General features: G+C 36.1%; 1 protein-coding gene and 1 long non-coding RNA gene across 2 annotated transcripts; both read right to left on the bottom strand.

The window, feature by feature from the left end:
* On the bottom strand, positions 1-677 carry LOC142176616 (uncharacterized). Its single transcript, XR_012705304.1, has 3 exons — positions 525-677; positions 305-348; positions 1-143 (listed from the first exon to the last, which is right to left on the bottom strand). It is a non-coding gene; the product is annotated as an uncharacterized LOC142176616 (long non-coding RNA).
* Positions 678-6439: 5762 nt separating this feature from the next.
* On the bottom strand, positions 6440-12524 carry LOC142176615 (uncharacterized). The gene is made up of 2 exons (XM_075244650.1): positions 11759-12524; positions 6440-6948 (listed from the first exon to the last, which is right to left on the bottom strand). The coding sequence occupies exons 1-2, from the start codon at positions 12522-12524 to the stop codon at positions 6632-6634; spliced, it is 1083 nt and encodes a 360-aa protein (XP_075100751.1). The 3' UTR covers positions 6440-6631.
* Positions 12525-12838: the final 314 nt, after the last annotated feature.

Raw genomic sequence — 12838 nt, 5'->3', positions numbered from 1 at the left:
GTACCTGCAATAGCCTTATTTGGTATATCAAATATCAAAGGTAGAGCCTCATTCTCATCGGTCCGGTGTCTCATCAACACCAACAAATATTTTCAATCCTAAGGAAAGAGCGTATGCTGCCTCATCCCCAACGCTCCAACAAACTGATGATTAATGATTAATAGGTTAGATATCAAAATATATTAACCCCTTTCAGCAGGAACCAACTACTGAGAAAACTAAAAGGGCGAAAAATAGAGCATATCGTGTTCGTGGACGTGTGAAATACTTATCCTGTTGTTTCTATTTTATGTTTGTCACTGACCACTTCTCTTCTGCTCCTTTCACATTCTTCTCTTGCTGTTCGGGCTTCCAAAAAATTTCCAACAGAACAGAGAAGGCAGTTTTTTATGTGAAGGAAAAAATAATATAAAACAATAGAATAACGTCTCATCATCAATATTTATTGAGCCTTCTGTATTCGTGTTTCACAATTGCAAGATTTCAAATATTAGATGCATCTATTCAAGAGGAAAATCATTTACCTGACAGCTGATGCTCTCTCCAAGCAGTATTACAACTTCAGAATCTCCATGCAAGGATTCAGCATACAGAGAAATCTCAGTAAGCATCTAAATGATAATAACTTAACTTTTAAAGCATTGACGATCAAATTTTTACAGAATACTGATCAGTTGTAGGTTAAATCTCAAACAAATGACTGCTCATAGTATAACTGTCAATTAGCAAAACATAATCTAATCGGAAATTGTGTTCTTTTGAAAGGAATAGGTAGTTTTTCATCTTGTGAAGACAACAACGGTATTCTTGGAATAAATACGTGCATCTTTTTTGAATCACCACTTGCAATTTTTGCGCTTATCACATGCCTCTCAAAATTACAACATATAAGTCGTGTCCCATTACATAAACCTTCGCACGGGTTTAAATTCCATAGTAAAATAACGGGACAATTTATTTTCACGGTTAATTTATACGGAGGTAAGCCAGTTGGGTGTAAAGTATGCAAGAAATCTTCATATTGACTTTGATCAGTCGTTTCAATAGTTTCATCAAACGCTACATATGTTCTAGTTTCACCAAAAAATTGGGTTATGAGCATATCGTTTATTTCGTCAACAAAATCATTTTTTGTTGTTAAAATAACACGAGAATTTGTCGAAGACATATCACAAGTAGATGTGTACAAATCCGGATAGGTAATTCTAAATAACATTTTCAATGATTCTTTTTCGCTTATAAAAGGAACAATGAAACAATCAGGAATGTCAATCTTACCTTGATAATTTAGTTTTTCTTTTCCGCTCTCTATTCGCATCAAATAGTCGCTGAAAGCAGGATCTGTTCTTGCTCGCATGTTTATTGATAATCGCAATTTTTCGAGTTGGTTCCAAATTTCAAAACATAATAAACTTTCTCGTAAGAAATCTTTTTTTTTTCACTCCGAACAACTGGAAGAGTTTGTCTAAAATCACCACCAAAGACGACAACTTTTCCACCAAAGAGTGTCTTTGTATCCATTAAATCTTTCAGTAGTAAATCAAATGCCTCTATCAATTGTTTTTTGGCCATAGATACTTCGTCCCACACAATTAGTTTGGCATCTCGTATTAACGATGCAAGCGAACTTTGCTTACTGATATTACATGAGAAATGTTCATCAATATCAACCGGAAATTTAAAATGGGAGTGACCAGTTCGTCCATCAGAAAGAATTGAAGCTGCGACACCAGATGTTGCTGTTGCTAGAGCTACGAATCCTTTTGATCGTACAGTAGCCAATAATGCGCGGTATAAAAATGTTTTACCAGTTCCTCCGGGACCATCAATAAAAAAAGCTCCACACTTATTCTTAAATATTCTATCAAGGATTATATCATATGCTTTTCGCTGATCATCGTTCAATTTTGTTTCTAGTAACAAATTTTCTTCTCTAATAATTATATTTCTTTCAAAATAGAATCTTGAGCCTCCCTAGCAGTAGAAGAAGCTAAAATTCTTTCTGGTGTGAGTGCAAATTCATTTATGTCATGACCCATTGAATGCAAAATGTCATTAATATGGTTTAAGGCCATATGACGAATCTTTTTCGAGTTTAAGTTTGGCAAAATCTTGAAGTCTTCGGTCATAGAATCTTCAAATTGATTCCAAAGTTCTTTCGGATGAGCAGGATTAAAATATACAAGAAGTGTAGCAAATAAACGTCTTAAACTATAAGTCATCTGATGTCTTACAGCTTCTAACATACAATCAACTAAGTTATTATCACATTGTAATAAGCCTCGTTTTTCTGCTGCTTCTCTAAATGTAGTGCAACATACTCCATTTACGGTTAGCAAATGTTGGTATGATTTTGGTCCTCTAATGTTCATTAATAACAATCTAAGATAGTACCTTTCTCCTTCTATTGGATGGCGTGTGACTATACGTCCAATAACAACACCTTGCTTTCGACGTGTCCACATTCTATATTGTTTGGACCATACAAAGTATTTTGGAAATTCCTTATAGAGTAAATTTAACTTCTTTGCATCCTTATTTTCTCTATTCATCACAAAAAATTCTGTCAACATGGTTTTTCTGATCATGGGGTTATTCACAATTGAATTTATGGTATGTGTGCTTTTAAAAGAGACAAATTATTGTCCATCAAAATGTAGCTGAAGATGGTAAACAGATGGAATCATTTCGCTAATGGGAAAACCAAATAAGCGCCAAGTTGCCTCCGATGGAGAAACCTATCTAGCAGATTGATATTCTTTGATCTCATCTATTTCAATATTTGGATCATCAGCATGGATGAAAAAGGCAATTTTATCATGTCCCTTATAAATATATTTATAAAGGTATTTAACAACTTTAATATCAGAACAAACTTAGACATTAATATGGCAGTTAAATTTGCTCAATAGATATGGATTGTAAGGAACGACCCATGAATTGTCAAGAAATTGGTTTCTAATATTTGCAAATTTACCGTTATTTCGCCTTCTATAAATTGGGTATCCATTTTTCCCCTTATATGTATGATTAGTAAATTCTTTTGGATATTTGAACTTACAATATTCTCTGTTCTTCATACAAGGACATTTAGGATTTAAGCTACCACAAGGTCCATGCATCATATGTTTAGTAACAAGTGAATACAGGTAGTCATTCTTATCAGATTCGGGCAGTTCAGCACAAACAAATTTATCATAAGCTTCTGGAGTTAACAATTTATATTCGTTATTGAGTATGATAAGAAAATGAGCATGTGGAAGACCGTGCTTTTGAAATTCAATAGTGTACACAAAAGCAGCAACTTTTCCAAATATATTTCTCTTTAGTATATCTATTTTCATCTCCTCTACCTTAGCTCTAAATACTCGACTAATTAAATCAGGTCTATTTTGTAGCTCGTCTGTTACCAATAAATGTTCTTCTATCTCTGGCCATGATGGATTACATGTCATTGTTAAAAATATATCAGGTTTCCCAAAATTTTGCACTAACGTAATAGCGTCCATATATCGTTGGCGCATATCTCTAGGACCTCCTATAAAACTTGCAGGTAAAAAACTGTGTCTGCCTATGTTGCGCGCCTCTCGCTCACCATGTCTTGGAACATCAAGAATCCCCGCTAACGCATCAATTCGAAATAAATCTTGATTAAATGAATAGAAATTTAACCTTTGAGTCTCAAGCTTGATGAATTCGTCAACTGAGTATTATTGGAATACTCTTCCAGCATGTAAAACTCCATTTTCTTCGCCATCCCTCATTTGGAGCTTGTAACAATAATATTCATGGCAGGACACAATATTTCATTTTTGTTTCTTTTTTTCCAGAAGTTCTGCTTCCATGTCAAGTAGCATGTCAACTGAACACATATTTTGTCCACTTGGTAGTTGTTCATTTTCACAATAAGTTCCATGGCTAATAGTATTATTCGTTCGAATAATCTTTTTAATACCACAGTGCCATCCGTTTTGTCCATAAGAAAATAGAAATGTATAGTGCAATGGATCATAACAACCATAGTAATAATTTGCCAATTGGCTTTTATTACTATGTGTATAAATTCGAATATGTGGTAGAGAAATCTTAGAACTACTTCCATCTTCTATCCATATTGCTGCTTGATCACGCCCAACTATGCCTTATAAAAAGGACAAGCGGTCGTTGCAAATATAATCCGTCTATTTAGCCCAGAGTCGAATTCCACAGGGAACTAAGGTTTAGCTACAGCTGTTCACTATCACCAAGAAGACAAGCTTGAACAATTCCTAACTTATAGATACTTAGATTCTTGTGTTTAACTAATTAACTAACAAATTAAAATACTAAATTTACAACTAAATATACTAAGGGTTAGAGACAAGATTAAGGAGGTCTAGAGTTATGATTTCCCCAATTGTCGGAATCGTTCCCGCTATGTCTTCTATAATTTCGCCTAAGTATTCTCTACCGATCATGAGCACTTTGCGTGTTGTAATTCTCTCTCGAGTAATCACAACAATTTACTAGACACACTCTCCCAAGCTACGCTAGCTGGCTTTTAATACAACTCACTTCAGATCGCACCCAAGGCTTCGTTATTCCTAATTCCGCCTTTAAACCCGCAGTTATAGATCCCTCTTATATTTTGGGAGTGATGTTGTTCAACACTTACCTAAATATGTACTCTCTCCCGAGTTATGCATACTAAATAGGCACAACTAATTGAGAGCTCTTCAATTAACTACAATAAGAACGCAGTTGAACAAATAGAGATTATACTACGGCTCAATTATATAAAAATATAACAAGAATTTATCCTACAAAAGGTTCCATAAAAACCCTAGATAACAAATTAGCTATTCATAATAGTATCTAAAACTACAATACTAAAAGTCATAACCAACAATGAAAAATAGGAAGAGGAAAGAAAAAACTTGTAGAAGAATTCCCAAGCCTTGCTCCTATTGTGTCTCTGCCTCCTTAGGTCAAATCTATGTCAAAAATATGTCCAATTCCTTTTCTTGGCCGGCTTCCTTGGTTTAATATAGGGTTTAGGGCTTAAAATCCCGTGTTTTGCACTTTGGTCCCTGAAATTTTCGCATCTTGCTGCGGTTCCACCGCGGTTACGCCAGAACCGCGGCCAAACACCCTCTCAGATTCTTCATTTGTCCGCGACTGCCTTCTGTCGCGGTCCTACCGTAACTGCACCTTTTCACCCTATTCCGTTTGTAATTTGGAAAAACGTAAAACATAACAGTTGTAGCCCTTTGAGTTATATTTCCAACCATATATTATGGAGCTCAAATGGAGTTCTGAACAAAGAGTTTTGTCTATTTTACCAGACAGTACGCAATATGCCTCTTCGAGTTTTCGTTTTGTTGTTTATCATCCGTTGATCCCCGAAAGCGATCCCGGCTTAATTCCTTGAGCTCTTACTCAGACTTCAAAGCTACAAACCATTTAAATTCATTCCATAACATCTATATAGCTCGGAATCACACCTACAAGGCATAAAACACACAATTAGTGCAAAACACTAGCGATTAAAGCGCAAACTCAACTAAAGTGCAGTAAATTAGAGTGTAATAATCGACTAAAATACGTAATTATAGCCTATCATCACTGCTACTTCAGATTATATTGGTAAGTTATATGTTCTTTGATCTAAATCAGAGTCAGACTTAAGCGCAATGTAGAAGTTTGATAATTCTGGGATATCTGTTAAAGATTTCAAAAAGATAGAGTATGGATTAACTTTTAATGTGTCCATCAAAGTTTTGATAACCGATTCGTTAAGCTTGTCAGAGAATGCCATGTGATTTGCTAGTTCATTATCAGTATCATAGAAATACAACTTTATATTTTTGGCTGGTTGACTCGAAGGTATGAGGTCATTTATGAAATGATACATTTTTCCTTTAACTCTAAACGTATAAATACCACAATTTCTTCTTGCTAAATCTCTGTCATAATTCACTCCAAGAGAAGTAAATTCAAATATATTGTTATACAATCTAACATAAGTGCGAAAATGTTTGGACTCCTCACAGTTGCCTAAATAAAGATTTAAGAGTTGAGCAAGTAGTCCATAGTGAATCAATTTCACTGATCCATTATCACAGAAAAATCCCGATGATTCATATTGAAATCTTTTGGCTCTACAAAATTTACAATTCGGTACAGTTTTCAGTCTATAAGGGCTATTGGGCAAGTCAATAGTGTTCCACTGACCCAATTTTTTAGATCTACGACCTGTGTTTTTTGGGGTTAACCAAAGGGAAAAAATTTCAATCTTGAAAAATAAATGACTAAAATGACTTTAAAGCTATAAGAAACCAAACCTCTATTTGCAGTGTTATGCATAGTAATATCATTCTGTTCAGTGCATGTTCCCAATGTGGACCCTAAGATATAAGGAATCAAGCATATAAGTCTGGCTGTTTAAACATTCTACAAATTTGAATACCATACTTCCACACTTACCAACTTCAAAAATACAGGAGCTATCACGTACATCTTTGACATTATTAGAAACAGGGGAATCCTGAACTGTGGAGATATTTCTAAGACAAAAAAAGGTGTTATGAACGTATTAAATATGTAAATGTTTAATGTCTCAAAGTTCAGTTCAGGATAACAAAATCATAGTTTACAAATCTGTTCTCAAAATAGAAGATGAGCCTCCTCTTAGAGCAACTGCTTGTTCAGCAAACTCTCCATTAAACTGATAAGAAATTGATATTTCAGTGGAACTACTGATTGGCTTCTGCGTTCTAGAATGAAGATATGTCGATCGTCGCTGCAATAAGTCCAGTTCTCTTCTATCAGCTGATGTTGCCCTATATATTTCACGACGTCTTTGTTTTATTTTAGTGCCTCTTTCTTCAAAGCATTGGCGTTTTCCTTTTTCTTGCCAGCATATTGAGTCCACGTTTTTGCCCAGCCTAGACATCTTGGTAATTTTGTCTGTGAAAGTTTCACATAAATTAAACCAAAACTTACAAATAAAATGTATGCACTACATAACAATGAACAAGTATGCATTGCAGAGACGATACACAGAACAAACTAACGAATTGTTGATGTAAAGTGTTGGTAAAGTACGATAAAATATAGAAAATTAGCAGGCAATAAAAGCTAAACGTAGATATTTTTAGTAGAAGCAGAGTTGAGCAAATTCTACAACTGAAGATACAATGCAGTGGAGCAAATAAATTGAAAAAGACAGGAAGTTGCTAAGTTTTAATAAATAGAACAAGTACACCCATTTTTATGCAGCGTATGTAATGGAAGAAAAATAGGCAGCTTAATTAAAAACAAGAACATAAAGGATAAACAAATAAAGCGTACAAGTTTCCTTGAAATCAAAAGAACTGCAGAGTTCAATGTTACGTCAAGAAATTAGCAAGAGGTCCTACTTTTAACAAGTAGTACTACTTTTCACTTCATTCTAATAAATTGCACTTATGATCACCACCACTAATAACTAGCTAGCAGAAGATTCAAAAATGACCATCAAATTTCACCAGTTACATATAGAATTTTGATTGATAGGAACAGTATTAAAGAAGTATTAGTTTTCTGACAAACATATTAGATATTATATTGGTTGTTGAACAACGTATTTCTATGTTAATTTCTGAGACATCACACAAAAGTAAGCAGATTAAAACAAGAAGTAGAATCTTTTGACAGAAGCTGAGATCTCAATGTATTGAAAGGTACATCAAATCAAGTAGAAATCTCTACATGAACCTTCTATATCCAACGTAGAGAATGTTCGAATGTCGCCGCAGAAGTATCTTTTTTCTGTGAACATGTTGGACCCTCAAAAGGGCAGTTGAAGATTTGATTGAAGCTGAAAGAATTGTTTTTCGGGATGAAGAAGCTCCTGATGTGATGAACAATCTTTTTCCTGTCTACAACATCGGACCAATAGTCAGAATGATCTGTGAAGATGAGGAATTTGATCCAGCACTGAAGGCCATTGCAGTCATTGCCGAGACAGAAGAAAAGCCAAAAAATGGTCGCCAAGCATGAAATTCCATCTGCCACCTTCTCAAACATGGCATTATCCAAACATTGGTGGATGAGCGTGCGATCTTGTTGATCCTTCTTCCTTGTCTTTGCCAAGAACTCTTTTTCATTTTGGGGCAGAGCTTCCTCATTATCGGGTTTTGCATACCCTCTGTCTACGATTTCCCATACATCCTGAGAGCCAAGGATGACTTTCATACGTAGACACCATTTCTCATAATTATCTTTTGTCAGACGGGGGTACTGAAAAGATAGCGGACCATTATTTGCCATGGATCTGATACCACGTTGTTGGGATAAAATAAATAATCCCGCCCAGGAATAATATCCACAGCAAATAATAATAACACAAGAGAGTAACAATGACACCAAATATTTTAGCGGGATAAAATACAATATCCGAGTGTAGCAATATTACCACTATAATATTACAACTCAGTAGTGTCAAGAGACTACTACAACTTTGAAAGAAATAACACTCTTTATATAAAATACCTCACTACAATATTACTACCACTCACTAGTTATCTCACAGACAACAATCTGTGGATTACTCTATCTAATTTTTATTGTTTCTCTCTTATTTTGGTGTGTTTAAAGGAGAAATGAAGCTTGCTATTTATAAGCACATTTTCACCAACCAAACCAATTTGATTGGTTAATCAATGTGCAAATTTTAGCAGCCCAATCTTGAAAAATCTGAAGTTGTTTTTCTTCCATCTATCACTCCTCTTCCTTTTATTCAATGTAGTAGGTGAGTCAATCACTCCTCTTTCTTTTCTTTTATTCAATGTAGTAGGTATGGACTCCACAAATCTCTCCCTTAATTTTGATTTTTCTTCTTCATTCCAAGTCTTGATCTCAATCCTTGAAAATCTTCAAACTTGAGAGCCTTTGTGAAGATATCTGCAACTTGATCATGAGACTTCACATATTTGAGCTTGACTTCCTTTTTGGCAATGCACTCTCTGATGAAATGATACCTTGTATCTATATGCTTGCTTCGATCATGATACACTGGATTCTTCGCGAGTGCCTGCGCTGATTTGTTATCAATACAAATCTCTGTAGCTTCCATTTGTAAGCTCCTTCAATAATCTTCTTAGCCAAATAGCATGACAGGTACATGATGTTGCTGCTATATATTCGGCTTCACAAGTCGAGAGAGTAACAATGGACTGTTTCTTTGAACTCCAAGAAATAACAGAATCACCCAAGAAAAATACAAAACCAGTTGTACTTTTTCTATCATCAATATCTCCCGCATAATCACTATCACAAAATCTCATAAGGTTGAAATCATTAGAAGAAGAATAAAATAACCCAAAATCGATCGTACCTTTTAGGTAACGAAGAATTCTTCTAGTGACCTTCAAGTGAGTAGAGGTAGGAGCCTCCATGAACCGGCTAACTACTCCAACTGCAAAGAGTATATCTGGCCTGGTACAAGTCAAGTACCTCAAACTTCCCACAAGACTTTTGAAGAATGTGGGATCCACTTTTTCTCCTTCATCAAACTTGGACAATTTTGTCCCACTTTCCATCGGTGTGTTCACGGGGTTGCAATCGAGCATGTTGAACTTCTTCAATATCTCCTTTGTATAGCTTTCTTGAGAGATAAAAATTCCATCCTCCATCTGCTTCACTTCTAGGCCCAAGTAGTATGACATGAGCCCTACATATGTCATCTCGAACTCACGGGACATATCTTTCTTTAAAGCTTCAAACAAACTTGGGTTATTACCCGTGAAAATAAAATCATCAACATAAAGACAAACAAGTAAGATATCTCCATTAGTATGAACTTTAAGGTAAAGAGCATATTCATGGAGACAACGAGTAAACCCATTGTCTTAAAAATACTTGTCGATGCAACTATTCCATGCTCGTGGGGCTTGCTTTAATCCATATAAAGCTTTCTTCAACCGCAACACTTTATCTTCATGGTTTTTGACCACGAAGCCCAATGGTTGTTCAACATAGACTTCTTCTTCAAGATAGCCATTCAAGAAGGCTAACTTGACATCTAGTTGATGAATCTTCCACTTCATTTGCGCTGCCAAAGAGATTAGCAAACGAATCGTCTCCATGCGGGCAACAGGTGCATAGACTTCTTCATAGTCAATGCCTTGCCTTTGCTTGTAGCCTTTAGCCACAAGTCGTGCCTTGTATTTCTCCACATCTCCATCAGCATTCTTCTTTATTTTGTATACCCATTTCACTCTAATTGCTCGATGACCCTTAGGAAGAGTTGTTAACTCCCAAGTGTTGTTCTTCTCTATTGACTTGATCTCCTCCTCCATGGCTTGTCTCCATCTTTTGTTTGTAACAGCTTCATCAAAGTTCATCAGTTCACTGTCAGCAAAGAGACAACATAAAAAATCAAAATTAGTAACTTCTTTTGTGTCCTCATAGAGCTCTTGAATGCTCCTTGTCCTTTGCGGCTGTTCATTTGAACTTTCTTGAGAAGAGGGAGATGCAACATTTGTTGGAGAAGAAGGTGGAGTTGTGTCCTGCACAGGTTCCACGGTCTCCGATTCTTCTTCATCACCAAAGTATGGAAGAAAATCATATAAAGTTTCTTCCTCAGCTTCCCAATTCCATGTCAGTTCTTCATCAAATTCAACATCACGACTTACCACTACCTTGCCGCTGCTTGGGTTGTATAGCTTGTAGCCTTTTGAACTCGTATCATAGCCAACAAACACATGCTTGACACTTTGATCGTCAAGCTTTGCTCTCCCTTGATGTGGCACATGAGCATAGGCTATGCTCCCAAAGATTCTTAAGTGCTTGACACTTGGCTTTCTTCCACTCCATGCTTCTTGAGGGGTTTGATCTCTAACATTTCTTGTTGGAGACCTGTTATTCAAATAAACTGCACAAGAAACAGCTTCGGCCCAAAATTCCTTAGGCATACTTTTAGCTTTCAACATACATCTAGCCATATTAAGAATCGTTCGATTCTTTCTCTCTGCAACACCATTTTGTTGAGGTGAATAAGGTACCGTTAGAGGGCGACGAATTCCATGAAGTTGACAGAAGTCATTAAATTCGTTTGAGGTGAATTCGCCTCCTCTATCGAACCTTAGAGCTTTAGTTTCATAGCCACTTTCTTTCTCCACAAGTACTTTGAAATTTTTAAAAACAGCAAAAGCTTCAGATTTTTGGTTCAAGAAATAAACCCAAGTCTTTCTACTGAAGTCATCAATGAAAAGCAGAAAGTATATTTTTTTACCAAAAGAAGGTGGATTGATTGGTCCACACACATCAGTGTGGACAAGCTGGAGCGGCTTGGTTGATCTTGACATGGCCTCCTTTGGAAAACTCATCCTTGCATGTTTTCCAAGAAGACAAGCTTCACACAATTGATTGAGATGGTTAATTGATGGTATCTCATGCACCATGTTCTTTTCTCTCATTGATTTGAGCGCTTAAAAATTTAAGTGCCCAAATCGCATGTGCCAACACCATGATTCATCTTGCACATTAGCCTTCAAACACTTTGCATCAATTATTTTAAGATTCAGAGAAAACAATCTATTCTTTGCCATATGCACTTTAGCAATTAGAATTCCACTTGAATCTCTAAGCCAAAGATGCATATTTTTCATGTGGATGTCATATTCCTTTTCAAGAAGTTGGCCCAAACTTAAAATATTACTTTTTAATTTTGGCACATAATAAACATCTTGAATTAACTTGTGACTACCATCTCTACAGGAGATCAGAATCGTACCTATCCCTTCGATTTGAACCTTTGAGGTATCTCCAAAGGACACATTACCTCTCACTGTTTTATTGATCTCCACAAACTTCTCTTTGCATCCACACATATGATTGCTTGCTCCATTGTCCAAATACCACGAGCTGCAATCATCTCTGTCTTCTTCCTTGAGTGCCATCAACAACGTTGACTCATTTTCTTCTTTCTTGTCGTCAACAAGGTTAGCCTTTTCTTCAACATTGCTACGACATTCCCAAGAGTAATGGCCAAATTTATGACAATTATAACATTCAATTTTTGATTTGTCATATCTTTTTCTATTATTTTCTTGGTAGTATCCACGTCCTCTTCCTCCTCTTTGTCCATGACCACGACCTCTGAATGTTTGGTGGATTTTAACTTCATTGTAGAAGTTGTTACCATTACTTCTTCCTCTTCCATGACCTCCTCGACCTCGGCCTCGTCCTCGTCCGTTTCCTCGATAGCTTGTTTCACCTCCATAATCCTTGAAGGATGCCTGAGTTTTAAGAAGTTGCTCCAATGGCACTTCTTGTCTCCTTTTGATCTTTTCTTCGTGGGCCTGTAAAGAACCTTCCAATTGCTCCACCATCATAGAGTCTAAATCTTTAGACTCCTCAATAGCACACACCACAAAATCAAATTTAGGTGTTAAAGTGCGAAGGATCTTTTCTACCACACGGACATCTTCTATGTCCTCCCTGTATCTTCTTAGTTGATTACAACAGCCTTCACTTTTGAAAAATAATCCGAGATGCATTCGGATTCTTTCATTTTTAAAACTTCAAAATCAGCCCTTAGATTTTGAAGTTTTACCTTTTTCACCTTGTCAACTCCTTGAAGAGAATTTTGTAAAATTTTCCAAGCTTCCTTTGAGGTGGTAGCATCTGCCACCTTCTCAAACATGGCATCATCCAAACATTGGTGGATGAGCGTGAGGGCTTGTTGATCCTTCTTCCTTGTCTTTGCCAAGACCTCTTTTTCATTTTGGGGAAGAGCTTCCTCATTATCGGGTTTTGCATACCCTCTGTCTACGATTGCTCATATATCCTAAGAGCCAATGATGGCTTTCAG

Source organism: Nicotiana tabacum, chromosome 22, assembly GCF_000715075.1.
Source record: "Nicotiana tabacum cultivar K326 chromosome 22, ASM71507v2, whole genome shotgun sequence".
Classification (NCBI taxonomy): Eukaryota; Viridiplantae; Streptophyta; class Magnoliopsida; order Solanales; family Solanaceae; genus Nicotiana; species Nicotiana tabacum.
The sequence above is the reverse complement of the archived record's forward strand: the minus strand, read 5'-3'. Positions and strand labels throughout refer to the sequence as shown.

Excerpts from the sequence above, each read along its gene's own strand:
- LOC142176615 (XM_075244650.1), bottom strand. The coding sequence starts at position 12,524 with ATGCATCTCGGATTATTTTTCAAAAGTGAAGGCTGTTGTAATCAACTA. Across the intron at positions 6,949-11,758 it reads GGTTCAAATCGAAGGGATAG|ACAAAATTACCAAGATGTCT; the intron begins GTACGATTCTGA and ends AAACTTTCACAG.